This window comes from Cucurbita pepo, unplaced genomic scaffold (genome assembly GCF_057944985.1).
Source record: "Cucurbita pepo subsp. pepo isolate OVF unplaced genomic scaffold, ASM5794498v1 scafford_15, whole genome shotgun sequence".
NCBI lineage: Eukaryota > Viridiplantae > Streptophyta > Magnoliopsida > Cucurbitales > Cucurbitaceae > Cucurbita > Cucurbita pepo.
The window spans coordinates 104,265-131,087 of record NW_028257920.1 but is presented as its reverse complement, the minus strand read 5'-3'; the positions used below and the strand labels follow the sequence as shown (position 1 = coordinate 131,087).

General features: G+C 37.5%; 1 protein-coding gene and 1 non-coding gene across 2 annotated transcripts; both read right to left on the bottom strand.

Annotated features, from left to right (window-relative positions):
* Window positions 1–563: 563 nt before the first annotated feature.
* LOC147785527 (uncharacterized) lies at window positions 564–1,610 on the bottom strand. The gene is made up of 2 exons (XM_087120934.1): window positions 1,508–1,610; window positions 564–1,327 (listed from the first exon to the last, which is right to left on the bottom strand). Exons 1-2 carry the CDS (start codon window positions 1,608–1,610, stop codon window positions 564–566), a joined length of 867 nt encoding a protein of 288 aa, XP_086977060.1.
* A 7,949-nt stretch (window positions 1,611–9,559) lies between these two features.
* Window positions 9,560–9,632, bottom strand: TRNAV-UAC (transfer RNA valine (anticodon UAC)). Its single transcript has one exon. It is a non-coding gene; the product is annotated as a tRNA-Val (tRNA).
* Between the last annotated feature and the right edge of the window lie 17,191 nt (window positions 9,633–26,823).

The window sequence follows — 26,823 nt, the reverse complement described above, 5'->3', positions numbered from 1 at the left end:
ACATAAACACCCTCATAAATCGTGAAAAATCATCCACTAGTAACATAAAATATTTGTTACCTCCATAAGTCATTGGCGAAATAGATCCACATAGATCTCCATGGACAAGATCCAATGACTCCTTCGCATGATATGTTGTTGTTCAGGGAAAAGGAGTCCTATGCTGCTTTCCAATTAAACACCCATCACAAAATTGATTGACCTGGGTGATTTTCGGCAACCCTTCAACCATTCTTTTGTCATTTATTTCTTTAAAGAGTGAAAATTCAGGTGTCCATACCTCGCGTGCCAGAGCCAACAACTGTTACTGATATTTGTCATTAAACACACCTGATCCGCAAGCTTCAGCTTTGCTACATACAATCTGTTGGATTGTCGGGTCACCATAATAATCAGGCTCCTAGCCCTGTCATATATCTTCATCACATTGTCCTCTATAACAATTTTATTTCCACTCTCATCCAGGTACCCAAACTTATAATATTGCTTTTCAGTTTAGGTATGTAATAGACTTGCGATAAGATCAAGTGCTCATCGGTTTTGCATTTGAAGAGCACTATTCCTCAACCACAAATGTCTATTACAGAGTTATCACCGAAGCGTACCTTTCCAACAACAGATGTGTCGAGCTCATGAAACACCCTTCTTTCTCCTGACATGTGGTTGCTTGCTCTAGTATCTAGGAACCAGGAATTTTCAGCTCCAATATTGGCTGATGGCGGCACTATAGTTTCATTCAACATCACAAAATCAGGGTCTTTGTCATGTGTGGTTTTAATTTCACACGCCTCTATCATCAGTAATGAAGACTCCTCATCATTTTGCATCTCTATCAAGTTGAGTTGTTCGTCTTTTGTGGAACACTCTGATGCGAAGTATCCCATTTGCTGACACCTGTAACGTTTAATTTTACTTTTGTCAAATTTCTTCTTTTGAGTTTGCGACTCTCCTTCATCTTCTCGATGCCAGTCACTTCTCCCACGACCTCTCCATCTTCCATGACCCCGTCCCCTGCCTCCTTTGGAACTACCTTGATCCTTCCATTCTTTCTTTGAGGATTTTGCATTCTCTCGTTCCTTCCATTCTGCATGAGTGAGGAGAACGGTTTCATCCTTTTCTCCAAACCCTTGCAACCTTTCTTCATGTACCTTGAGTGATCCAATAATCTCATCAACGGATTTCGTTTTGAGATCACTGAACTCCTCAATCGTTGAAGTGATTTGAAGAAACATTGCAGAGGCGGATCGTAGAAGTTTCTTAACTACTTGGATATCATCCACAGTATTGCCGAGGCCTCTCAATTTGTTGACAATAATGGTGAGTTTTCCTGAATACTCATCAATATTTTTTTAATCACCCATCCTCAACGCTTCAAACTCTCGCCAAAGAGTCTGCATTCTAACTTCTTTCACTCTTTCCGCACCTAGATTCATATTTTTCAACATGATCTAGGCTTCCTTGGTAGTTTTCTTGGCACCCAACTGTAGCAACGTATCTTCTCCAATACTTTGATAAATAGCTGCTAAAGCCATCTTATCTTTGCGGTTATCTACTGTTTCAGGTGACTCAATTGCCTCCCAAACACCTTGTGCCCTCATAAATACCTTCATCTTAATTGCTCAAGCTGCATAATTGCATTTTGTCAACATCGGGTATTTGAGTGTGACAGATCCCTCCTTTTCTTGAATTCGTACACTCACTTCATATGCATCACCTTCTATCGCACCGGTGTTTTGGCTCCTGTCACTGGATTCCTGTCTCATTTTTTGATCTCTCTCCCTTCTTGACCGCTCAATCTCTTGGTGAGATAGGATTGAAAATAGGCCTTGATCTTGGCCTTGATCTTGTAGCTCTGATACCAATTGAAAAAAAAAAAGTAACAGAAGGGGAGAAGAAGCGAAGACACACAAATTAATTTTCTTCTATTTGTGGTGTCTTTAGAACTTGCACCATTTTCCTTATATAATAAAATTTTTACCCATTTCTACTGCAAATCAGCAAGCACTCCACCATTCCTTCCACTCCTATTATTCCACTCCCTAAAAACTAGTTCCTTCCACTACTTCCAATATCTCCAGTCTTTTTTCATGGAGAAATAAGCAACAGAAATAAAATAAATACTAACCACTATTTTTTTTTTTAAACCAAAAAAAACTTGTAAAGTAAAATAAAAAAACATTTTATAACCAACAGTGGATTCCACTTAAATCCAATCTTTAGACACTACGTGTTCTAAGAATGAGACTTTTTATAGCCAAAATTCACATTTGAAAAACTTGGCGTACAACTTGTTCTACCTTAAGATAGTTAAGACTTTTCGGAGGTGTTCTTAGTGTTCTTGATCCATTTTCAAGTATATTAGAATGTTGTCTATGAACACGATAACAAACATGTTTAGACATTCCTTGAATACATGGTTTATTAATTTCATGAACATGGTTGGGGTATTGGTGAGACCAAATTACATCACTACAAACTTGTAGTGGCCATATCTTGTTCATAGACTGTTTTCGATACATCTCCTTCCTTAAAATTAATCTGATGATAGCTTTATTGAAGGTCTATCTTGGAAAATACTGTCGCCTCTCGGAGCTAGTAGAATAAATCCTCGATGCTAGGGAGTGGGTAGTTGTTCTTTATTGTTCTCTTGTTTTACTCCCCATAGTTAATACATAGGCGCATCGACCCGTCTTTCTTTTTCACAAACAACATCGGCACACACCAACAAAATAAATTAGGTCAAATGAAACCCTTTTATAGTAAGTCTTGTAGTTGTAATTTTTGTTCCTTTAATTCGGTTGGAGCCATGTGGTATAGTGCTTTAGAGATAGGTCCAGTTCCTGGTTTGAGTTCTATCCCGAAGTCTACAGCTCGTGAAGGAGAAACTCCTAGTAAATCCTCTAGGAAGACACTTGGAAATTCGTTTACTATGGATACCGTAGCCATTGTTTTCTCTTTTCCTTTTATGTCCACTGTGCATGTTAGTATATCCCATCCTCCTTGTTGTACCAAGCGTCGGGCTTTCATCATCGACACTATCTTTGGGGTGACACCTGTACAAGTTCCTTTAAACTTAAAGTTAGGTCTAGTTGGTGGCGAAAAAACCACCTTCTTCTTGTGGCAATCTATACTTGCATAATTCTCGGCTAACCAAAATATTCCTAATATGACATCAAAATCTGTCATACTCACACTTTCAGGTCTATGCTTATGATATGAACAGCTACTATTAATTGTCCATCTTTTATCCTATTCTCAGTAACTAGATCTACTCCTGCTAGGGTACTAACATATAAAACATGCAATAAGGGTTCCACCGTGAATCCTGCTTGACTAACAAAAGGCATGGATATAAACGAATGCATAGAATTAGAATCAAATATCATTAATGCGTAGTGACTTAGTATAGATAACGTACCTGTCAAGCGAGTTTGCACACTCCTTTGCTTGCAAGCGAGTTTGCACAGTTCGCTCTCCACTTCCTAAACCTCTAGGTGGTTCTTTTGGACTCTTGGTACCCTTCCCAATATAGTATTTGGTCGTTTGATGTTCACGACCACATCGGAGCATACATTTACCTCAATGTTGTTTTCTGCATTAGTGGCATTGAAGCTTCTCATGTTCCTTACCCCTCTCTTTATCCCTGGTGTCTGTGTAAATGTTGGGCAGGACCCCTATCAGCGTATTAGGGCCTTCGCGTTGATGGTCGATAGTCTGTCCCTCTAGGCTCATATGATCGCTTCCTTCCGATAGTGACCGCTGGTTCTCGATGTCTTTCCTCTTGAGACTTTTTCAGGGATTTTTGCCGTTCTTAGTGCCTCCTCATACATCTTTGGGTTTATGGCTTCCACCATGTGGTAGACCTACAAGGCTAGGACCCAAAAAAAAAAAATTATATGTCATCTTTTGTTCAGTATCAACCAATGATGGCGTAAACCTTTTTAATCTCATAAGTTCTCTGTCATATTTGTCCACTGAGTGTCCACCCTAAGTCAGATTGATGAATTTCTGCTGTTTCTTAAGACACACCGCTTTGGGATAATACTTCTTTAGGAAAGCCTCCTTAAATTGATCTTACGCTATGATTCCCCCTCTTGGATTAATATTATCCTTATTGTCCGTCCACCATACTTACGCGTTCTTTTGCAGCATAAATGACGCACGAGGTACCTTCTGGTTGTTCAGACATTCCATTGACATAAATATGATTTCCATAGACGAAATCCACATCTAAACTTCTGTTGGATCTCTCATAGTACTAGTGAATGGGTGCGAATCATACCGCTTGAAGTCTCGTAGCCAGTTCGCTCCTCTAGTAGATTGCAAGTATTGGATTGTTGGGTGATCATTATGGCATGCATCATGACCTAAAACGACTCCCGCATCAAACTAGTAGTGGGGTCTATTCCAGTCACTGGTGCTGCTAAAGGTGGTGCAGCTTGTGGCAGTATAACTTGAGGCAATGCAGCTGCATCCTTCCTAGTTACTAATCCTTCTTGAGGTGAGCTCTCTTTAGCCTCACCTCTTCCTCTACATCTAATAGGGGGTCCTCCCCTTCCTCTTCTTCCTCTTCCACATCCTCTGGGTGACATGGTTCTAAAAACCAAGATAATTCTATTTAAGTCTATCATTTACTAACAATACAATATCATAGTACCCATAAAAAATTCATACAACATTGCAAGCATATAATAGCGATATTAAATCAAGCATCATGCTGCAATAAGTAAAGCTCGTCAATTTTCATGCTACATAACATTTAAAAAATAGAGCAAATCACAATAAATATCATCATAACATTTTCCTCTTTTAATCTTATGCATTGTGTATATAATGGTGACAGAGCATCAATGATTGAACCATGGAACACGTCAAGTCTACAAGATATACGTCGTATGCTAGTCTAGGGTGTGTGAACTGCCTGGGATCAAGCTCGCACGTGTAGGTTGTGTGTAGGGAAGTACTACACATCCAATGTTGTCTAAACTGGAGGACACCCCATGATCGTTAAACGATAGGTTCTAAAATACTCGAGTCATGTGCTATTTCTAATTTAGGTAAAAGCAAGGCACCCCTGTACCGTTGATGATGACATTGCAATCAGAGACCATGCCACGTGCATAGGATAGTAATATTTTCTTTTCTTAGACTTTGGCTAGTATAGTAGAAATCTAGGGTTGTTACAGTTGGTATCAGAGTTCTAGGTTATAGATTCTGTAGACTAGCCTACGAGATAGGCTTGACATGTTCCATGGTCCCACATCTTATGCCCCCCAATCATCATCAGGTATGTCATGCATAAGATAAGAAAAGGAAATGTTGTTGATTTTGTTGGGTTTTATGTCCTAAAACTCATAGTTTGTAAACAAAAAAACATATTCTATTTTCAATAAAGTTATTATTGTTGTTTATTCACTAAAGATTGTTATTGAATAAAGTGAACTTTATGATTATTAATCTAAATCCAATAAACTAAGAACACTCTAGCTATAGTATGATTACTTGAACTATATGTAGAGACATAAGAGTGGATCAAGTTCAAGTATATAGTCAAAATGATCTATAGTATAAGGATAAGGCTGAGTACCTTATTCTGGGGACACTATGGATGCGGCCCACTTTTGTATATGATATAAACAATGTGATCACTAAATTGTACATGTGGAGACATGTGAGTGGGGGCGTCCTATGCAATGAGTATTGCATAAGATCGGACCATGAAAAAAACCACTCTCACTTTATAATGTCGTTTACTGTTGAGACTGATTTTCTTTTTATTCGATAACCTAGGTAACTCGGTTTTAATCCTGAGCTAACCATGAACTGCTGCTTATTTGGAATTATCGTTAGATTTGCACGGGTGAGAGTGGCTCTAGTTCGCCGACTCAATAGGCTTCCCATTTCAGGGGTAAGACTGGGTGAATGGCTAGGGACGTGGGGTGCAAGACGGAATTCACTCCTACCCACTTTTAGGGATAGAAGAGAGGTAGTTCCCTTAAGCACTGACCCAGGTCTTGAACAAGGGGCCCCACCCTCTCATTAGCCTAAGAGGGATTCGGTTTACTGGTTGGACCACAAACCAATTGTTCATTAGAAGATCAGTGAGACATAAGGAACAAGAAGTAACTTTAGGGGTAAAACGGTAAATTGACCCAGCTCTAGTTACGAACAACCTGTGAAGGATCGACTTACCAATCATGGTTATATCAAATAGACAGAACTATATCTATAGTGAGGGGAGTGCAACTACTAGGCTATAGTGGACTGTCCTAGTAGTTAACGAATGTTGGTTAACAAGGTTAATGAGTTTAACCGGTTAATCTTGGATCGTTGGAGCCAATGATCTATAGGTCCATTAGGTCCCTCTGCTAGCTCATATCGGACATAGAACAGTGTGACGAGTGAGTTCGAAGTGTTCGAATTCAAATTAGGGAATATGCGCTACATATATACGATATATTTAACCGCATTTTTGTTTTATTTACGAATTAAACAAAAAGAGAGAATCTGAGATATTTAAATAAGATTTAAATATCTTAATTAATTATGTGTTGGAATTGATTGGGATTGGCATTTGAGTTAATATTAAATATTAATTAAATAGTTTAATGGAAAAATGAAGAAAGTCAAAATGTTGACTTCATTTAATGGAAAAATCCATGTTAGTGACAAACATAACTCTTTAAATAGAGTGATCATGGTACATGGAAGATCTTCTTCTTCTTGGTGAAAAACCTTGAGAAAAACCTCTCACAAACACTCTCTTCACATATACAAAATCCCTCCCAAGTTTAGTCATTCACCGGATTCCAAAATCCCGTTCTAAGGCTAGAGGATAGTGGAGAAGACACTAGTGGTGGTTTGAAACCGGTTCGTGAGGAAAAAGAAGTTTGAACTACAAAAGGTTAGTATCTAAACTCATTAAGTTTTAATACTTATGAACATGCTAGTTATTTACTATAATTGATGTTCTAAAAGTGCCTAAGATCCAAATTGCTTCCGCATGTGTTATATTAACACCATCAGATTTCATATGTTGTTACTGCTTGGTCATTATCAACTATAACTTCCAATTAAATTTTGACACCATTGACTGTATTATTCTTGACTTAGTTATATGTTTATTTTAATACAGAATTGGTATGATTTACTCCGCATGGAATATGAATGTTCATTAATATATTGATAGTGTTCAGATTAGTAAGGTTTGTACCCTAAATAGATTCAAATGAAAACGACCAAGAAAACTTGATAGACGATAACATCTTATAGTCTGCTAGAGATATTAAAAGTGGTAGTGTCGAAAGGAAATTTCATCACTACGAAGTAGGTAAATATGAAATTTAAATATCGGTGTGAACAAAAAAAAAAAAAAAAAAAAAAAAGAGCTAACACAGTAAAAGTTGAAACATTGTATACCTAAACTGATTTATGAATGACTTTAATGTGAGCTAAGCTCAGGAAGTCGTGAGATGTAGAAAACCTCCCTGCCTAACACTAATTGAAAATTTTTAAAGTTACAATCGAGCCACATTGTGGATGAGATATTATGATCATGGTCAAAGTTTTATAAATATTTATAAACATGGATTGGAGTTTGAGATTTTTAAGATATCTTAAATTTAGGAATGATTTAAGATTGATTTGGGAGGAGTCACAATATTAAAAAAATATAAAATATAAAAAAGCCCACGTTGGTTATGTTGCCTTTTCATATAACGAATGAAAAATTTTTTAAATGAGACCTTGAAGACATATGGACAAAAAAGTGCATTATTGGACCTTTAGCTAGGCTTAAAAGAAATTGACTAGGAGGACAATGTAATGAAGGAAACTGATTAAACTATTGATCTTGTTGACAGAAGAAAGCCGTCATTGAGGTTGAGGTAAGTATTTAAGTTCTCCAACATTAATGTCCACATGAATGTTGATTACAATGTGCCTAAACCACAATCATACTAAATGGATTCTATTTTTCATGAAATTTTAGGAGAAGACTCAATATGATATGATAAGGTTATGTATGAAATTTGATAATAATTAGATTATGATAAAAGGCTAAACCAAGGGTAGGTGTAAAATGACTAAAATTCCCCTATAATTATATATAGCTGGCTTAGGAGTAAAGTGACCCCTAAATGACATTTAATTGAATGAGACTTATGTTACATGGCCATTAAAATATGTTGAGGATTTAAACCAAGATTTGCAGTGGTAAATAACCAAAATATCCCTATAAGAATTCTAAGATGTTTTCAAGATCTTAAATACTCAAAATACTACGAAAATTTATGAGACTCGTTTACAATATAAGGGTAAGTATGAAAGATTTTAAGGAGATTATAACAACTTAGGGATATGAGCTAAGAGAAAAAGTATGTAACTAACCCTCAAGACACTTGATAAGAAATCAAGGTTTTTATGAGTACCAAGTGACAAGATACTTATAAAGATTTATGCATGTAGAAAAATATTTATGACGCATATGGATTAAGGTGTACTTGTTAAGAAATTTTCTTTAGTTGTACTTCAAGACTTAACAAAAAACTCTTGAACGAGAACCCGAGATATTTTAAAGACCTCCCGATGAGTAGTGCAATATGGTCTTACGACAATGACTACATCGTAGGAAACGTATGAACACCTAGGTGTAGGTACTTAAACTATGTCACAAGGAACCCGTGAATCCTTGGACATAGGTATGTAAATTGTATCGCACCAAACACATGAAGCTTTGGATGCAAGTATTAAGACTATGTCATGGGGAATGCATGAAGCCTCGTGCAGTTATTTATTAAATATAAGGAATAAATTAAGGTAACAAAAGTCAAGAGATAGGAGTTCAAGAAAGTTCTCTTAAGGATAGGAGTTGAAGAAAGATAATGTTTCAAAGATTTTCTTTAAGTTTCAATGTGGTAGTTAAGAGTGACTGTGAGGTCTTTTAACTCATTAATGCCCACAACTTGTATAATTTAATGAACTAGATCTTCGAGAACGTTCTTAAACTAGTTTGTAATGCTCTAAATAAATTCTAAAGGGAGTAACATGTCATGCTCTAAATAAATTCTAAAGGGAGTAACATGTCAAACTCTTAAAAAGTTCTTAGTGAGCGTGGTAGTTAAGAGTGACTGTGAGGTCTTTTAACTCATTAATGCCCACAACTTGTATAATTTAATGAACTAGATCTTCGAGAACGTTCTTAAACTAGTTTGTAATGCTCTAAATAAATTCTAAAGGGAGTAACATGTCAAACTCTTAAAAAGTTCTTAGTGAGCGTGGTAGTTAAGAGTGACTGTGAGGTCTTTTAACTCATTAATGCCCACAACTTGTATAATTTAATGAACTAGATCTTCGAGAACGTTCTTAAACTAGTTTGTAATGCTCTAAATAAATTCTAAAGGGAGTAACATGTCATGCTCTAAATAAATTCTAAAGGGAGTAACATGTCAAACTCTTAAAAAGTTCTTAGTGAGCGTTACACAAATTTCTCAGAGTATGAGTCTTGGATGAACAAAAATGTTTCCCATCCGAAAACTACACCATTGCAAGCAAAGAAGCATGTTGTTGCCCAGGATTGAACTGGAGACCTTTAGTGTGTAAGACTAACGTGATAACCACTACACCACAACAACAAGTTGTCCATGATGTCCATGATCCAAAAAATAGTTAATAATTATAAATTTTAATGTTTAAACAAAATATCCTTAGAACCTCCCAAGGTTTCATCAATATTATTCAAAAAAAAAAAAAAAAATCTTGAAATATATCTTTTACTTTTCAAATAAATAAATAAAAATAAAAAATAAGTTTATTGTTAGTGAGATGAAACCGTTAATATCTTGTTTGAAAATACAATTCAACTTTTAAACGTTTAGTTAATACTCATAATTTTAAAAAGAAAAAAAAATTCAAAAATACTCTTAAATCACTTTTCTCTTCAATTTTGTCTGTAACTCTCTCATTTATGAACATTTCCCAATATGAATATAATACAATTCAATTCAAATAGACAATTTATTTTCAATCTTATTCTTGAGTATTTTTAAAATGGTGTTAACAAATTCATTCATATACATAAGAATACTTTTGAACTTTTTTAAAAAGATAATCAAGGGCATCATATGGTGGTGACCCAATGTAACCTGTGGTCATGTCTTTTTTGAAGAGCCACCTTCGTCCTACCACAGTTTGACTAGTCTACTCCATTTCGAGTGAACAAAGATATCATAGGCTTTGCAGTGTACCCAAAATGGTTTAGCTTTGAGTTAGAAAGTCACCGTTGGAAAACAGAGAGATTTACGTGAAGATAGATATGGTCATTACAATGGTTTAGCTTTGAGTTAGAAGCCAAATATTAATCATTTATACAATTCTAGTAAATTGGCTAACAGAGAGATTTACGCGAAGATAGATATGGTCATTACAATGGTTTAGCTTTGAGTTATAAAGTCACCGTTGGCAAAAAGAGAGATTTACGTGAAGATAGATATGGTCATTACAATGGTTTAGCTTTGACTTAGAAGCTAAATATTAATCAATTATATAATTCTAGTAAATTATGTCAAACAAAAGAAAACACGAAAGATTTGAAAAGAGAGATCCACTATAAATTTGAAATACATGTGAACAAAATTAAAAGGCTATAGAGTAAATACAAATAATAAAAAAAAAAAAGAAAGATTTGAGTATTAAAAAACTTAAACTAAATATAGAAAGAAAAGTAAATACAAACACAAAATAACTCTGTCAATTTTTTTATACAAAATCATAGAAAACAAGATTTTTAATAAAAGTAAATGGACCAATCTAAATTAGAGAGGTAATTTGATAGGGTTCAAACTTATGTCATGGGTTCAAATAGGTTTACTTGGATTTCAAGGGACAGAATCGAACATTCATTAAGGATATATTCGTGACAACAACTTAAGCTAACCCGGTAACTGACCTTACTATTGATATGGTTATATTTGATGTTGACACATGCTCGTGGTTCTACACATGTCATATATACTAATATGTGTGAATTATTTGTGAATCGATAGAAGTAAGATTTGTTCATGAAACGTGAAGGTGAGGTTACATCTAGAAGTACTATGGATATGAGAGGTTGATAAAAGAATATAGTTAGGTTATGGGTAGAAAGAGATAGAATTATGATAGATTGATAGAACGATAACGTCAGGGTACGTTCATGTAACGACATGACTGTGATAGGTATAAGAATGTTAAGGCTATGTTAAGTTAGGGAATGATATGACCACGAAGTTTTTACGATATGATATGATTATGATACGACATGTGAATGATGGATGTATATATATTGTGATATGATATAAAGACAATATGTTATGGTAAGATATGTGATAAATTGACATGCTTATGATATGAATATTGTGATGCGATATGTTATGGCATGATACGTATATGATGAAAATTATTATGCCTGGAAGCATGAAATGTTATGATTATGATACACTTATGTAATTTGAATGATATGATATGATTGACATGCAAAACAACGAACTAGCATGAAATACGACCCCAGCATATGCATGAAAGATATGATAAGTGATATGAAAAATGATATGGGATGTACGGAACGCTAGTGGGGTTGTATTAAATGATAATGAAAATGAAAAAATGTTGGGACTTCATGCATTATTGTGTGTTCATGCATTGGGGGATACCCCTTACCTTCACAATAGTACGGACAAATACGTTACGAGGCAGAAATACGATCATTATGGTTATCATAATGTTGCGATGACTACGCAGGAAAACGATCATTATGTTTATCATAATGCTGCGACGGTCAGGCAGGGGTACGATCATTATGGTTAACCTAATGTTGTTGTGACGTTTACTAGTTCTAACGGGTGTCTGGCCTAAGGATCTCCCGGAGTATGCTCGCCTAACAAGGAAGGGTGCCCAGCGGTGTGCGAACTGACTGGTGAGTCCATACTCGCACGTATGGGCTATGTGTAGAGTATATGATACACATCCAAATTACCCGTTAGGACAGTACCGTAGGAAAATGGATTTAAATGATAGGTTCCGCCATTGCATTTGCATGTTTTTGCATTTCACCCCTAATAGTGGGGTCATTTACTGAGTATTTCTTAAAATACTCAAGCCACGTGCTACCTTTATTTTAGATTAAGGCAAGGCATTCCTGTACGGCTGACGACGGCATCGCAACTCGAAACTATTGCACATGCATAGAGTAGTCGTATTTATTTTCTTAGACTTAGACTAGGATATGATGTTTTTAATTTAAACGTTCATTTATTTTATTTAGCCTTTTGTTGTGTTGTTTTTAAAGTTTTTTCGAAACACGTAAGTCCATGGCTGTGTTTTAAGTTGAAGGTTATGATTCATGAAAGTTTAAATGGTAGTATTTCCGCATTCAATATTTATGATATGTATACAGTCGCGACCTTAAATTAAATAAAAAATTTCGAGTCGTTATAAATGAACTGTCCCGAAGATCAAAAGGTGACTTGTGCATCGTTTATACTAAAAAATGATGCGGAGTTATAGTCGGGGGATAACCGGGGGATTCTTAGCCAAGATGGAAGTGTGATACAATAAACCTACTTTTAGCTTTTATGTTTAATATAGTTGATGTATTAAATATTAATGTGAACGGTTCAGATTAAGTTTTTTTTTTTTTTTTTTTTTTTGTCTTTTTATATTTAATATATCTAATATATTAAATAAACACTTTAAATCAAATATATTTTTCTCTATTTGTATTTATTTAACATATTAAATATTTATTCCAACCCTTCAAATTAGATCTATTTTCTTAGATTAAATTTTAATTTGTATCCTTCAAAATTTTCTTTTAACTAAATTAAAGTCTTAATTAATCAATTTTGATTCGTTAACTATATATTTAGAGTTGCACTTTTATGGATGGTAGAACAAGTTGTGTCAATTGATATAATCATTACAAACAAGTCAATCATTCACAATTTTTCCGTAATTACAGTTGGGTCAAAAGTTCTTTATACCCCTTAATTATATCTTTCCCCTTAAGTATCACTTATTCTCTAATGAACCATTTGTTAATGATTCAATCATAAACTAAGTCCCTCTCGAGCCAGTAAGAGGGGTGGGCCTCATTGTTCAAATCTCAAAATCAACACTAAAGGAAACTACTCATCTACTTACATATATGAGAATGGGTGAAAGTCATCTCGTGAAATTATGTTCCCATCTCCCGTTTGGTCAAGTACTGAAAATTGCAGGCATAATGATTAGGTTACGAAAGTCATTCTCATCCATACAAATAAAAGGATAACCTTCATAGACAAGAGTTCATAACTCACTAAGAATTAAAATCAAGTCGCATATGATCATCTGTGAAATATTAATCTTCTCAATTAATGAATTTATAAATACAGATTAAATATTTCGTGATTCAGTTTTATATAAACTAATTGTATTAGTGACGCCTTTAAAGAATGGGCTAGGATGTGTGTTAATGCAACACGGTAAAGTTGTTGCATACGCGTCCCGTCAACTAAATGATTACGAAGATAATTACCCTAACCACGACCTGGAGTTGGCTGCTGTAGTGTTCACGCTGAAATTTGGTGACACTAACTGTATGGAGAGAAAATTCAAAGTTTAACCGACCACAAGATTTTAAATATTTCTTCACCCAGAAAGAGTCAAATATGAGACAGAGAAGGTGGTTAGAATTGGTGAAGGACTACGATGTAGATATCCGGTACCACCCTAGAAAAGCAAATGTGGTCGCAGACGCTTTGAGTAGAAATGCGGCCCACTCTTCGGCCCTCATTACGAGGGAAGTAAGGGTACAAAGAAAATTCATGGGAGCCAACATAGTTGTAGCGACCGAGAAAATCATGGCACAACTGGCTCGACTTACAGTGCAACCTATACTTAGGCAAAGAATGGTTACCTCCCAACGAGAGGATCCAAACCTACAGAATGTCTTAAGCTAGCTAGCTGAGAGTCTAGTAAATGGGTTCTCGAAGACCACAGATGAAGGGCTATTGTATCAGGGACGCCTATATGTCTTGACAATAGAGGAGCTTAGGAAAGAAATACTAACGAAGCTCACAACTCGCCATTTGCCATGCACCTAGGAGGTACTAAGATGTACCAAGATTTAAAACAACACTTCTGGTGGAAGAGCATGAAGAGGGACGTGACCGAGTTTGTGAGCAAGTGTTTAGTTTTTCAACAAGTGAAAGATCCTCAATAAAATGCGGCGGGGTTGTTGCAGCCCCTAAGCATATTAGAGTGGAAGTGGGAAAACATAGCAATGGACTTCATAGTAGGATTACCCAAAACGCTTAAAGGCTATACAATGATCGGGTAGTTGTCGATAGGTTGACCAAGTCGGCACACTTCCTACCTGGGAAAGCTACATATACAGTTGACAATTGGGCATAGCTGTATGTGAAAGAAATAGTAAGACTACATGGAGTCCAAGTATCTATAGTGTCAGATCGGGACCCACGCTTTACGTCAGCGTTCTAGCTCGGACTTCAAAAAGCGCTGGGTACCCGCCTTGACTTTAGTACCGCCTTTCAGCCCCAAATAGATGGACAAACGGAGCGTTTAAACCAAATTCTAGAGGACATGCTACGCGCTTGTGTACTAGATTTTAAGGGAAGTTGGGATTCTAAACTCCACCTGATGGAATTCTCGTATAACAACAGTTTCCAAGCAACTATTGGAATGGCACCGTTTGAGGCCCTGTACGGGAAACGGTGTAGGTCCCCACTATGTTCGGACGAAGTAGGAGAGAGAGAATTAGTAGGACCCGAGCTGGTTCGATTCACCAATGAGGCTGTCCAGAAAATTCAAGTGAGGATGCGTACCGCTCAAAGTAGACAGAAAAGTTACGCCGATGTAAGGCGTAAAAGCCTGGAGTTTGAGATAGGGGACCCAGTATTCCTCAAGGTGGCAACTATGAAAGGTGTGTTAAGATTCGGACATAAGGGCAAGTTAAGTCCTAAATTCATTGGACCATTCGAGATCTAAGAGTGAGTTGGTCCAGTAGTGTATAAGTTAGCCCTACCTCCAGCCCTCTCAGGAGTACATGATGTATTTCACGTGTCGATGCTGAGAAAGTACATTACGGACCCTATCCACATAATAGACTACGAACCACTCCAACTCAATGAAGATCTAAGCTACGAGGAAAAACGAGTAAGAATCTTAGCTAGAGAAGTAAAAACCTTACGCAACAGGAGCATTGTGTTCGTTAAGGTACTGTGGCGGAATCACCACAGTAAGGAAGCCACGTGGGAGTGTGAGGACTAAATAAGAGAAAAATACCCCGAGTTGGTACAAGAGTTTGAGACTTTCGAGGACAAAATTTCTTTTTAGGGGTAGATAATGTAACGACCCAAGATAGAAAAAAAACAAAAAAAAAAAAAACTCAGTCGCTAGAAAACTCGCAAGTTTTCTGGTGACCGCCGAGTTTCCCAGACCCCACGCGAAATGACGGCCACACCACGCCCAGTCTTCAGCCCACGACTCCCAGCACCTATCAGAATACCTTCAAAGGGAGAAAAGAAATAAAATACGAGAGAGAGAGATTTCGGATAAATGTCGGCGAGTATCCAGTTTCTCCGACGAACCCTCAAACCACCCTCAAACTGACACCAAACGACCTGTTACCACCATGAGAAGGATCCCTAATGAAAGCACAATAACTCAAGGTGCGTTTTGTGCTTTTTCGTAAGCGCCGTCATCGATAACCGAGGTCAAAAGGTTGGGTTTTCCTAATCGTTCTTAGATCTGTGGTTTTAGGAAATTTTAGGCCGCAAAACTCCCATCAAAGAAAGAAGGACGACAAATAAAGAGGAAAAGGAAGAAAGAGGACCGAAATCGGCAACAGAAACACCACGGAAAGGAGAGAGAAAATTCGCCAGAAAATTGGCCAAAGTCGGGTAAGGAAGACGAGATCCATAGATCCGAGTCAACCCGAACCCAAGACTCGAGAGAGCCAGCCCATTCTTTCCCTCGACCTCTACCTTCAGCCCAGCCCAACTACAGCGGCCCATACCTCAAACCAGCCCAGTAGCTACGGTTTAGTTGAACCAACCCGAGACTAGACCCACGGTCCAATCGAGCCGGCCTACAACCCAAACACTTGCAACCCAGCCCAGTAAGCCGAGGCCCAACGATTAGTCTTGGCCCAGTATCCTTTTGCAGCCCACGACCTGGACCACTACTTGAACCGTGCTGCGACCCGCGCTACGATGCAACGCTACCGTACGACGTAGCTCGCTCTGTTGCTGCCAAGTGTCACATAGCGGCGCAGGCGGTCCCTCGCCTCGTCTCGGTGCAACGGCTTGGGCTCCTCCAGTGACGCTCCGGCGGCTCCCAGCGGCTGTTCAGCTCGGCTCACCTATTTTCAGCTCGATTTCCACTGTTTCGACCCTCCCGAATCTGTTTTTGGGTTCGATTAAGGTATCTGAGGCCGTTTTAGCGCCATATTTCACATTTATTGAATTATAGGTAAATTAATTGTGAAATACTAACGGAAAGTGGTGAACGGTGTGATAGGAAACAAACCCCGGCAACGTAGGAAGCAGCTCTCACGGAACGGGAGCTTACATTTAGCTATTTAGGGAGTACTTCGGCCAAGGCCAACCAAGTAAGTGGCCTTACTATAGGATAGGCTAAACATTGTATGAGTTATGATGATGTATGAGTTATGATGATGTGTGGGTTACGATACTTGATGATGTGTGCAGTACATACATATTTTGATGAATGACGAACTTGATATGTTTGATGTACTTTGTGGCAATATGATGAGTATGATGATTGCATGATGTTTACCTTAATATGATGATGTTTTCCATATTGAGCATGTTATATGATGATGCGTGTCATATTGCATCATGTCGTTAGATCGACATAGGACACAACCTTAAGAGCGTGAAAATGATATTAATATAAATATCCACGAGTATGTGTTACCTAGAGTAACAAAGGATGAGACTAGAGGGTTGTATCAGAAGAGACATTATGATGGATTTAGAGGGACCTCATGCATATTGTATGTAAATAAGCATAGGGCTACTTCCCCTAGAGATGATGAGTGCGGACGCGCACCATATGATGAGCGCGAATGCGCACAGGTGCAAACGCACACAGATGAGAATGTTCATGAGGCGCATGACACTATGGGGTTCCACTGACCTCCAGACGTCGCTACATATTAGCTTGACCAGAGGGTCCAGGGGGTGTGCTAGCGCCCTTGGGATTCACACTCGAACGTGTGAGTCGTGTGTTGGGAAGTACTACACATCCAATTCGTCCGAGACTGGACGCTACCCCTAAGAGGATTAGAGATAGGTCCCTAAATCATGATTGCATGTGTTTGCATTTGTGTGGCCCCTATAGTGGGGCCACTTACTGAGTATTCTTTGAAATACTTAGGCCGTGTGCCACATCATTTTTCAGGTAAAGGGCAAGGCGCACTTGTACGGAGGACGGCGGCATCGCGAGCAGAGACTATGGCACATGCATAGGGTAGACTCATATTTAAATTCTTAGTTTTGAGTTATAATAGGTTGTTTTGCATTGCATTGTTTTAAATTATTTTGTATTTGTTTTTATTATCTCTAAATTTTAGTATTTTGTATTTAAACAGGTAAGACCATGGCTGTGTTTTCCAGAGGAGTTATTTTAAACGTTTTTAAAAGTTTACATTATAAATGATGTTCATGTAAGAGTTATATTTCCGCATTATAGATGAGCATGAGACGTTAGTGGCGACTCTAAATATGTGAAATTTAGGGTTGTTACATGAACAAGGGGCCCCACCCTCTCATTGGCCTAAGAGGGATTCGGTTTGGTGGTTGGACCACAAACCAATTGTTCATCAGAGGATCAGTGGGACTTAAGGAACAAGAAGTAACTTTAGGGGTAAAAACGGTAAATTGACCCAGCTCTAGTTACGAACAACCTGTGAAGGATCGACTTACTAATCATGGTTATATCAAATGGACAGAAATATATCTATAGTGAGGGGAGTGCAACTACTAGTCTATAGTGGAGTGTCCTCGTAGTTAACGAATGTTGGTTAAAAGGTTAATGAGTTTAGCTAGTTGATCTCGGATCGTTGGAGCCCATGAACTCAAACAGTACCAAAGAACTGGAGTTTGATCCGGGTGCTCAAAATCCTACCCGACCTATTCACTAACCAACGATACGCGACCCGTGACTGTATATGCGCACGTAGAAAACTTCTTTGGTGCTAGAAAAGCACGTGAGAGCGTGTATAGACTTTCTTTTTGTCCTCTAATCCTACTCGAGAAGGCACACGACAAATCTGTAAGTAACAACATGAAAACCTACAAAGCAGTACTTTTACAATTCGCTTGCTTATGAATGCATGCTAGTAAAATTAATCCTAGGTAGCTATTCTTGATTAACAACGACCTAGCAAACTTACTAAGAATGAAAACAGACTTGCTAGTTGTTGAAATTTCTTGTCTTACCCAGTATACTGTCTTGATATACTTTAGTACTGGTGTAAGTAATCATGCTATGACAGCGGATGAGATGTTTATTTATCAGCAATCTGGCTGCTGGATGGATGTTATCGTCCCATTGAGCATGTGTGACTCCTGGTGAATTATTGTGTGATCTCTCCCTTTAAAGAATAAGCAACAGAATCGAGTTAAGTCTAGGGTAAGCACGGAGATTGGTGGGTCGAGACTTAGGATTGAACACCTTTAAAGGTCTGAGACCAATGGAATCTCGAAGGGCGATCAGAGGGTGAGACAATATTATAACAAAATAGTGTGCGCACATAAGTAATTTACAACACGACAAAATTTAAAACACAAAATAAGAAACGAACTCAAAGAATTTTAAAACAAAAGAGTTGAGGACGACGGGTGAGTTTATTCTATGGCACCTGCCCAAGAGTCCACTCCCGACTTCGACCAGCTCCTTACCTGAAAAAAATGGAGAATAAGGAATGAGTACAAAGACTTAATATGTAGCCTGCTTGTAGGCTCTCAATCCATTTGTTGATATGCTAGGATACCACACTCTTTCTTGTCTTGTTCTTGTTTCTTATTGTAAGTACTTAGGCCCACTTGTTGTTAACTTGGGGTTCTTATCGTGATTTATTCGAAGGACATTGGTCCTTGGATTCTAAAACCTTGGTCATCCTTTAAGGGCCTTAGTACCATGGTTCTTGGTTCTTGGTTCTTGTACTTAGAACTAGGGTCTTGATCCATGTTCTAGACCTAGATCTTTCTCTTGTTCTTGGTACTTTCTAGGTATTTATTCTGTTATTGATTTATTCTCCAAGACACTCCCCCTAGGATTTACGGCACTAGCCATACACCTGGCAATCCTATGTCCAAGGCTTGTTACTCAGTGGTAGATCGACTACACTGCATTGTGGACACATCGTGTTTTAGGACATTAATCACGATGCAAGGTAGTAGTTACCCTGCACGTAAGATCCGTCCTATGAGAGGCCGTTGATCATGTGAGTAACTTGTTTAGGTGGCATGTACCGAGGGGTAGCACCCCCTCACCATAGGGTTACTTCATGGCCTGTGGGACGGGTTCACCAGTTAATACTCCCATGGATGCAAGCAGACCAACACTCACCATGTTCTTCCCCACCGTGTACCATTGCGAAGGCTAAGTTTTCAGCCCAGGCCTTTGTATCAAGAGTGTGGAAACTCGGGACAAAAGTAAACAATTGGTTCCCTGCTAGGTTAAGGATGTGATGAGAGACTACAAGTAGATTGCTTGATCGTGACGAGAGGGTACTCTAGAGTTTAGAAGTAATAGAGGGATTATGGACCTAGGGAATCATGTATCTCATTCCTGCTTCCCTCGTTAGATGAATTTGGCATATATTAATACACATTTTGATTTCCCTCTTATTTTATAAACATTGACTGGCAAAAATTTTCCTATGATGGTGTTAATATAACACATGCGGAAGAAATTTGGATCTTAGGCACTCTAAGTACATCAATTATAGTAAATTAGCTGGCATGTTCAAAAGCATTAAAACTCAATGAGTTTGAATACTAACCTTCTGTCGCTCAAATTTCCTTCTTTTTTTTTTTTCACGAACCGGTTTCGAACCACCACTAGTGTCTTCTCCACTATCCTCCGGCCTTAGAACGAGATTATGGAATCCGGTGAGTGACTAAACTTGGGAGGGATTTAGTAAATATGAAGAGAGTGTTTATGAGAGGTTTTCCTCACGGTTTTTCCCAAAGTAAGACATTCCATGTACCATGATCACTCAATTTATAGAGTCATGTTTGCATGTTCATGCAAGTTTGAGTTAACCAAATTTTGACACTCAAATTCCACTCAAATATGTGGGGTTTATTTCGCAAGCATGCAAGTTTGGTTAAACCAAATTTTGACACCTCAAAATACCACTAACATGATTTTCCATTAAATGAAGTCAACATTTTTACTTTCTTCATTTTAATTCAACAATTAATTTCAAATTAAAGTAATATTAAATGATTAATTAAACTATTTAATTAATATTTAATATTAATTCAAATGTCAATCCCAATCAACACATATTTGAATAAAATATTTAAATCTTATTTAAATATCTCAAATTCTCTCTTTTTGTTTAATTTGTAAATAAAACAAAAATGCAGTTAAATATATCGTATATATGTAGCGCATATTCCCTAATTCGAATTCGAACACTTCGAACTCACTTGTCACACTATTCTATGGTTTAGTCCGATATGAGCTAGTAGAGGGACCTAATGGACCTATAGATCATGGGCTCCAACGATCCAAGATTAACCAGTTAAACTTCTTAACCTTGTTAACCAACATTCGTTAACTACTAGGACACTCCACTATAGCCTAGTAGTTGCACTCCCCTCACTATAGATATATTTCTGTCCATTTGATATAACCATGATTGGTAAGTCAATCCTTCACAGGTTGTTCGTTACTAGAGCTGGGTCAATTTACCGTTTTACCCCTGAAGTTACTTCTTGTTCCTTATGTCTCACTGATCCTCTAATGAACAATTGGTTTGTGGTCCAACCAGTGAACCGAATCACTCTCAGGCCAATGAGAGGGTGGGGGCCCTTTGTTCAACAACTGGAGTCAGTACTTAAAGGAACTACCTCTCTTCTATCCCTAAAAGTGGGTAAGAGTGAATTCCTTCTTACACCCTATGTCCCCAGCTATTCGCCCAGTCTTACCCCTGAAATGGGAGGCAATAAGCATTTGTAAATGGTATCAGAGCCTTCTATTCATGAGGGAAGAGGAGTTACTCGATCTTTAAGAGCGATATCACAGAAACCAGGAGGAAGATATGAAAATTCAGAAGAATTTGGAGTATGTGATAGCTGAGCGAATAGCCCTTGTGTTCCAGGTGGTAAGACGCGGGAAGTGCAGTAAGTCCGTTGGCAAGCTTGGGTGCTTAGTCATATGAAAAATTCTGAAGAAAATCTTATCTACAACGTGACAACTTTACCAAAGACAAAACAAAGATTGACAACTTGTCAGCCACACAGTAAAGGCTCACATGCCAATTACTAATGTCGGTAAATTATTAGTCTTTTAAATTATTAGTTTACTTTATGTCTTATAGGAAAACAGATCTTGCAGGGGTCCTGTCCTCTTAGATTCGATCTTATCTCTTAGTTGACGTTTTTCAAATTTACGAACAAACTCGAAGTCTATAAAGGGACTTCATCAATGTAAAGAGGGCATCGATCGGCCGATAGCTCTCTCTTGAATATCAATTGAACAATTTAGAGAAAAATCATCCTACTCTTTTCTTATCTATCTTATGAACGAATTTCTTAGAAAGCTCAGAAAATCAAGCCATCTCAAATGCTCTACCGATGAAGAAGAAAGTTCAAATGAACATCGAAGGGGAGAAAATCTCACAATCTCAAATATTATCAATCAAGAATACCAGATTGCTAGAATCGAAGATCAACTTAAAAATTGGACTATTCCAAAGGTAGATCCTAAAACTATCTACCAAATTTCAACCTTCAATTTTACTCAAAGATCATGCATCAAATTCTCAGAGAAGAACATCCCAATTCATAGCAATAGGGAATCTCTGAATCTTTTTTCAAGATCTCTTATACTCCAACATCGTGAAGAGTTTAACTATCTCCATGTCGGTCTTGTCCAAGTCGCGGTAAAACCATTGTTCAGACTTGGATTAGATATCCCAGTCCTTATCTCCTTACGAGATAAGAGACATGAAGATTTCTCAAATTCTTTATTGGGAATGGTTCAATCCAATTTAGAGAATGGACCAGTCTATTTCAATTGTTATCCAAACTTTACTCTGTCTCTCCAGGACCCACACATATTATCAGCTCTCATGCTAGATTTACAGTCAAAAAATTTAAACATCAAGGCTGAAACCCATTCTTCAGTCGTTATATTCAGGGTTTATTATAAGCTCATGAATACAAACATTTCTCTAAGAGCATTAAGATCCTCACCAAAAGGATGGACTATGCTCATAGAAGCAAATATTGGAAAATCATCAGTGACTGTCCCAAAAACACTCTCTTGGGATCAAATAACTAGAAGCACTCTCTGGAAAATAGAAGATGCAAATCTTCCAAAGAGGAAAGAATCTCAAAACCCAGTCCAAATTATCGAACATGACGATGGAAGCGTTGAAATAAAATTCAGCGAAGAACCTTCGTCAGAGTCAAAAGTAAAAGAATTCCTGAGTTCTAGACCAAGTACTTCAGGAATATCAAGATCAATGTATGACCCCTTAAAGGTAAAAGAGGTCAGTTATGATCAAAAAAGAGCGTCAATCCACTATGAAGATGGCTCAAGGTCTCCAACCCATACGGATATGGATACTCAATCCGTCTACGAAAGCCAGCTAAATGTCATTACAGCTGATTTCCAGATAGACAAAGAATTTTTGAAAGCAGATTTTATGTCAACTACCAACTCTTCAAAAAGAAATGCCTTCTTCCAAACCTACAAAGAGGCTGAGCGAAATGAATTAAGAGCTCAGTGGTATTCTCATATGGAAGCCATCAAAGAAAATATACCATTCTTCGAATGGTTTGAAGAAAATATTCTGCAGGTATGCACCTTGACCCAGAGGAGTTGGAAGACTACCAAAAGAGGCGAGGTATATTCGAAACATCCTCCGTTAGAAGAAGTCGAATTCGACAACCACTACGGAGAAAAGGTCAAAGCTAGCCCTTTCAAACATATTCCGGAAGGACTAGAAAAGGGTAATCCGACCCTAAAAGATATCAAGAATATCCAGCATCAAAACAATTATTCAAATAAGATTTTATCCACGATCGCTACTCAACTTGAAAGTATCGAGGGAAAAATCTCAAAGAAATCAGGTACTCAGCAAGAACAGGCAAGCAGCTCTGTACCAAAGGTTGATGAGTCAATACCAATACTCAGACCGGCAAATCTCGAAATATTTACAAAAAGGATTTCAAAAGAAGAGGCTGCAATGGCCAAGATAGAGGAAAAGTTAGACAGGATATTAAATCCCTCCATGACGCCTCAAGATTCATCTGTCAATGTCGTTAACAATGACGACGAGAACCAAGAATTCGAAGACGAGATTGCAAACGAGAGAGAAGAACCTTTCTACAATCGAATTGAAAGGATCTCTAGAAGAAGTCAAAATAATGCCAGTAATCAGAAAAACTGGTATCCTCAACCGTCTTTTCCGGATATCCAGTTCGAAGAAAAGACACTACAAACTCAAGCTCATTACGATGGTTTAGCAATCTATGAATGGAATATCGATTGATTGTCTGACTATCTGATAATGAATGTTGTAAATGAAATGATGATGGCCGCAGGCGCGTATAAATTACAAGGCCATAAATACGACCATCAGATAGCTCAAGTTTTGGTAACCGGATTTACCGGGCAACTCAAGGATTGGTGGGACAAATATCTCGACGAAACAACCCGCCAACAGATATTAAACCACTATGTCATTAGACCAACTACTCAAATTATCAAAGAAGGTCCATCAACTAGGACCGAGGTACAACATGAAAGGGTAGAGGATGCTGTCAACACCCTCATATATACCCTCATAGAATTCTTCGTCGGCGCCCCTCTAAAATACCAGGAGAGATCCGCTGAGATACTCATGAATCTGAAATGTCCTACCTTAGGTGATTTCAGGTGGTACAAAGACATGTACTTCAACAAAGTTCTTATTAGAACAGATAGTTCGTTGGAATTCTGGAAAGAGAATTTCGTCAATGGACTACCAAAACACTTCTCAAGGAGGATCAAAGATGGTCTTAAGACAAAGTACAATGGAACAATTCCATGGCAAACTTTGTCATACGGATCCATAGCATCCTTCATCATAGAAGAAGGACTCAGACTTTGTAATGAGTCAAAGATTCAAAACAAGCTCAATTCTTCGATATCAAACAGAAAAGAGCTTGGTAGATTTTGCGATCAATATGGATGCAAGGGAATAGAAGCTCCCTCAACCTCCAGACGGAAGAAGGTTAAGACGCATCCAAAACCTTATCATTCATACAGGCCTAGAGAAACATATCGGAGTAAACCCGTGCAGTCTCAGAAGCCAACATACTCAAGAAGGAAGTATATTCCTACAAAAACCCATAGAGGAAAGAAAAAGCAAACTTGCTTCAAATGTCGTGAAGAAGGACACTATGCTAACAAGTGTCCAATCAAAGGAAAGATCAATGAGTTGGATATAGATCAAGAGCTGAAAAATCAGCTATTACGACTGACCCTAACTGACTCAGAGCAATCAAGCGAGGGAGAAATCCTCGAACTCCAAGAAGAATCTGATTCATATTCTAGCACAGAATACGAATCAGAACAAGAAGGAAAAAGAACGTGCGAAGGATGCATAATGTCCTTACCAAGGATCAAGAAATTCTACTCGAAGTAGTAGAAAAAGTTCAAGACCCAGAAATTCAACAGAAGATTGCTCAACGACTTAGGGATGCGAAGACAATCTCTAGGCCAACTGAAAGGGAAGAAAGAAATCCCTACAGACTCCAATTTGTTCTCCAAAGATTTGAAAAACCGAGGGAACTCACTACTCAAGATTTACAAAGAGAGATTAATAATCTCAAACAAGAGGTACAGGCGCTAAGATCTGAAACCAGGTCAGAATCTTATACGCTTCGTCAAGAAATTCTCAATCTTCAGGAAAGGCTGCCAGCACAAAAGGAAACGGCGCAACCGAACCTGGATGAAGAAGATTTTCAAAGTTCCTTCGTTGGAGCCATCACCACTTCTCAATTTCAAAAATGGTACGCTCTCGTTACCTTAAAAATTTATGATTTCAAAATCACACTAAAGGCTCTCATAGATAATGGAGCCGATCAAAATTGCATTCAAGAAGGCTTAATACCTACAAAGTATTTTGAAAAAACTACTGAGGGCCTTAGAGGTGCTAACAACAACAAACTCAAAATTAATTACAAACTATCAAAAGTTCATGTTTGCAATGATGGAATTTGCTTCGTAAATTCCTTCCTTCTAGTAAAAGAACTAATCCTAGGTACTCATTTCATTACTCAATTATATCCTTTTAGAATAACTGAAAAAGGGTTAGAATCAAAAGCCTTAGGAAAGAAGATAAAATTTAACTTTCTTTCCCCATAAGGATTAGCGAAATAAATAACCTTCAAAAGAATACAATTATTCAATCAATAAATGTATTAAATTATAAAGAAAAACAAATTTCTTTTTTGAAATAAGAAATTTCATTCAAAAGAATAGAAGAACAAATTCAAAACAAAACTGTCCAGTTTAAAATCAAAACTTTACAAACTCAATTAGAAAAAGAAGTTTGTTCAAATATCCCAAATGCATTTTGGAATAGGAAACAACATATTGTTGATCTTCCTTATATCAAAGCTTTCGAGGAGAAAAATATTCCTACAAAAGTCCGACCTATTCAAATGAATAAAGAATTACTAACGTTCTGCAAAGCAGAAATTAATGATCTTTTGTTTTGAAATCTTCATGTCTCTTATCTCGTAAGGAGATAAGGACTGGGATATCTAATCCAAGTCTGAACAATGGTTTTACCGCGACTTGGACAAGACCGACATGGAGATAGTTAAACTCTTCACGATGTTGGAGTATAAGAGATCTTGACGGGGAAGTATCCTGATACACATGACAAACATACATGCACGAGGTCCCATGATTTTTATTCACTACATATAGTTCAAGTAATCATACTATAGCCAGAGTGTTCTTAGTTTATTGGATTTAGATTAGTGATCGTAAAGTTCACTTTATTCAATAACAATCTTTACTTGATAAACAACAATAATAACTTTATTGAAAATAGAATATGTTTTTGTTTACAAACTATATGTTTTAGGGCATAAAACCCAACATCCTAGAGATTCAGGGTGTGACATGATGCAAATTGGAGACGCCACAAGCATATGTCTCTTTTGAAAGCTTTTGGCCTGAAACGCAGCACTTATGGCTCCGTGATAGGTGCAAACGTGGAACTGTAGGAACTTGTCTTTGGACGGCTAAAGATGATGGAATTTACTTGAGAAACTTTCTTGCTAATGTTGATGAATTGATTCACAAGTGGAACTATAAAAGTTAGAGAAGCTTTATTATCTCCTTTTGGTGGAATTATCCTTCCGGAACCAATGAAAAATAATGGAATAACACAAAAATGTTGTTTTTTTTTTGTATGAAATTTATTTCGTAACGAAGTGTATTGTTGTTCTCCAAAATTTTAAATTATGAAGAAAAACAAAATATTATATTTGTATATGAATACTGTTGGGTTTTATG

Bases quoted from the DNA above. Each gene is read 5' to 3' on its own strand.
- LOC147785527 (XM_087120934.1), bottom strand. From the start codon at position 1,610: ATGAAGGTATTTATGAGGGCACAAGGTGTTTGGGAGGCAATTGAGTCA. The intron at 1,328-1,507 runs GTATTGGAGAAG...ATGAGTATTCAG, and splicing joins TTTAGCAGCTATTTATCAAA to GAAAACTCACCATTATTGTC.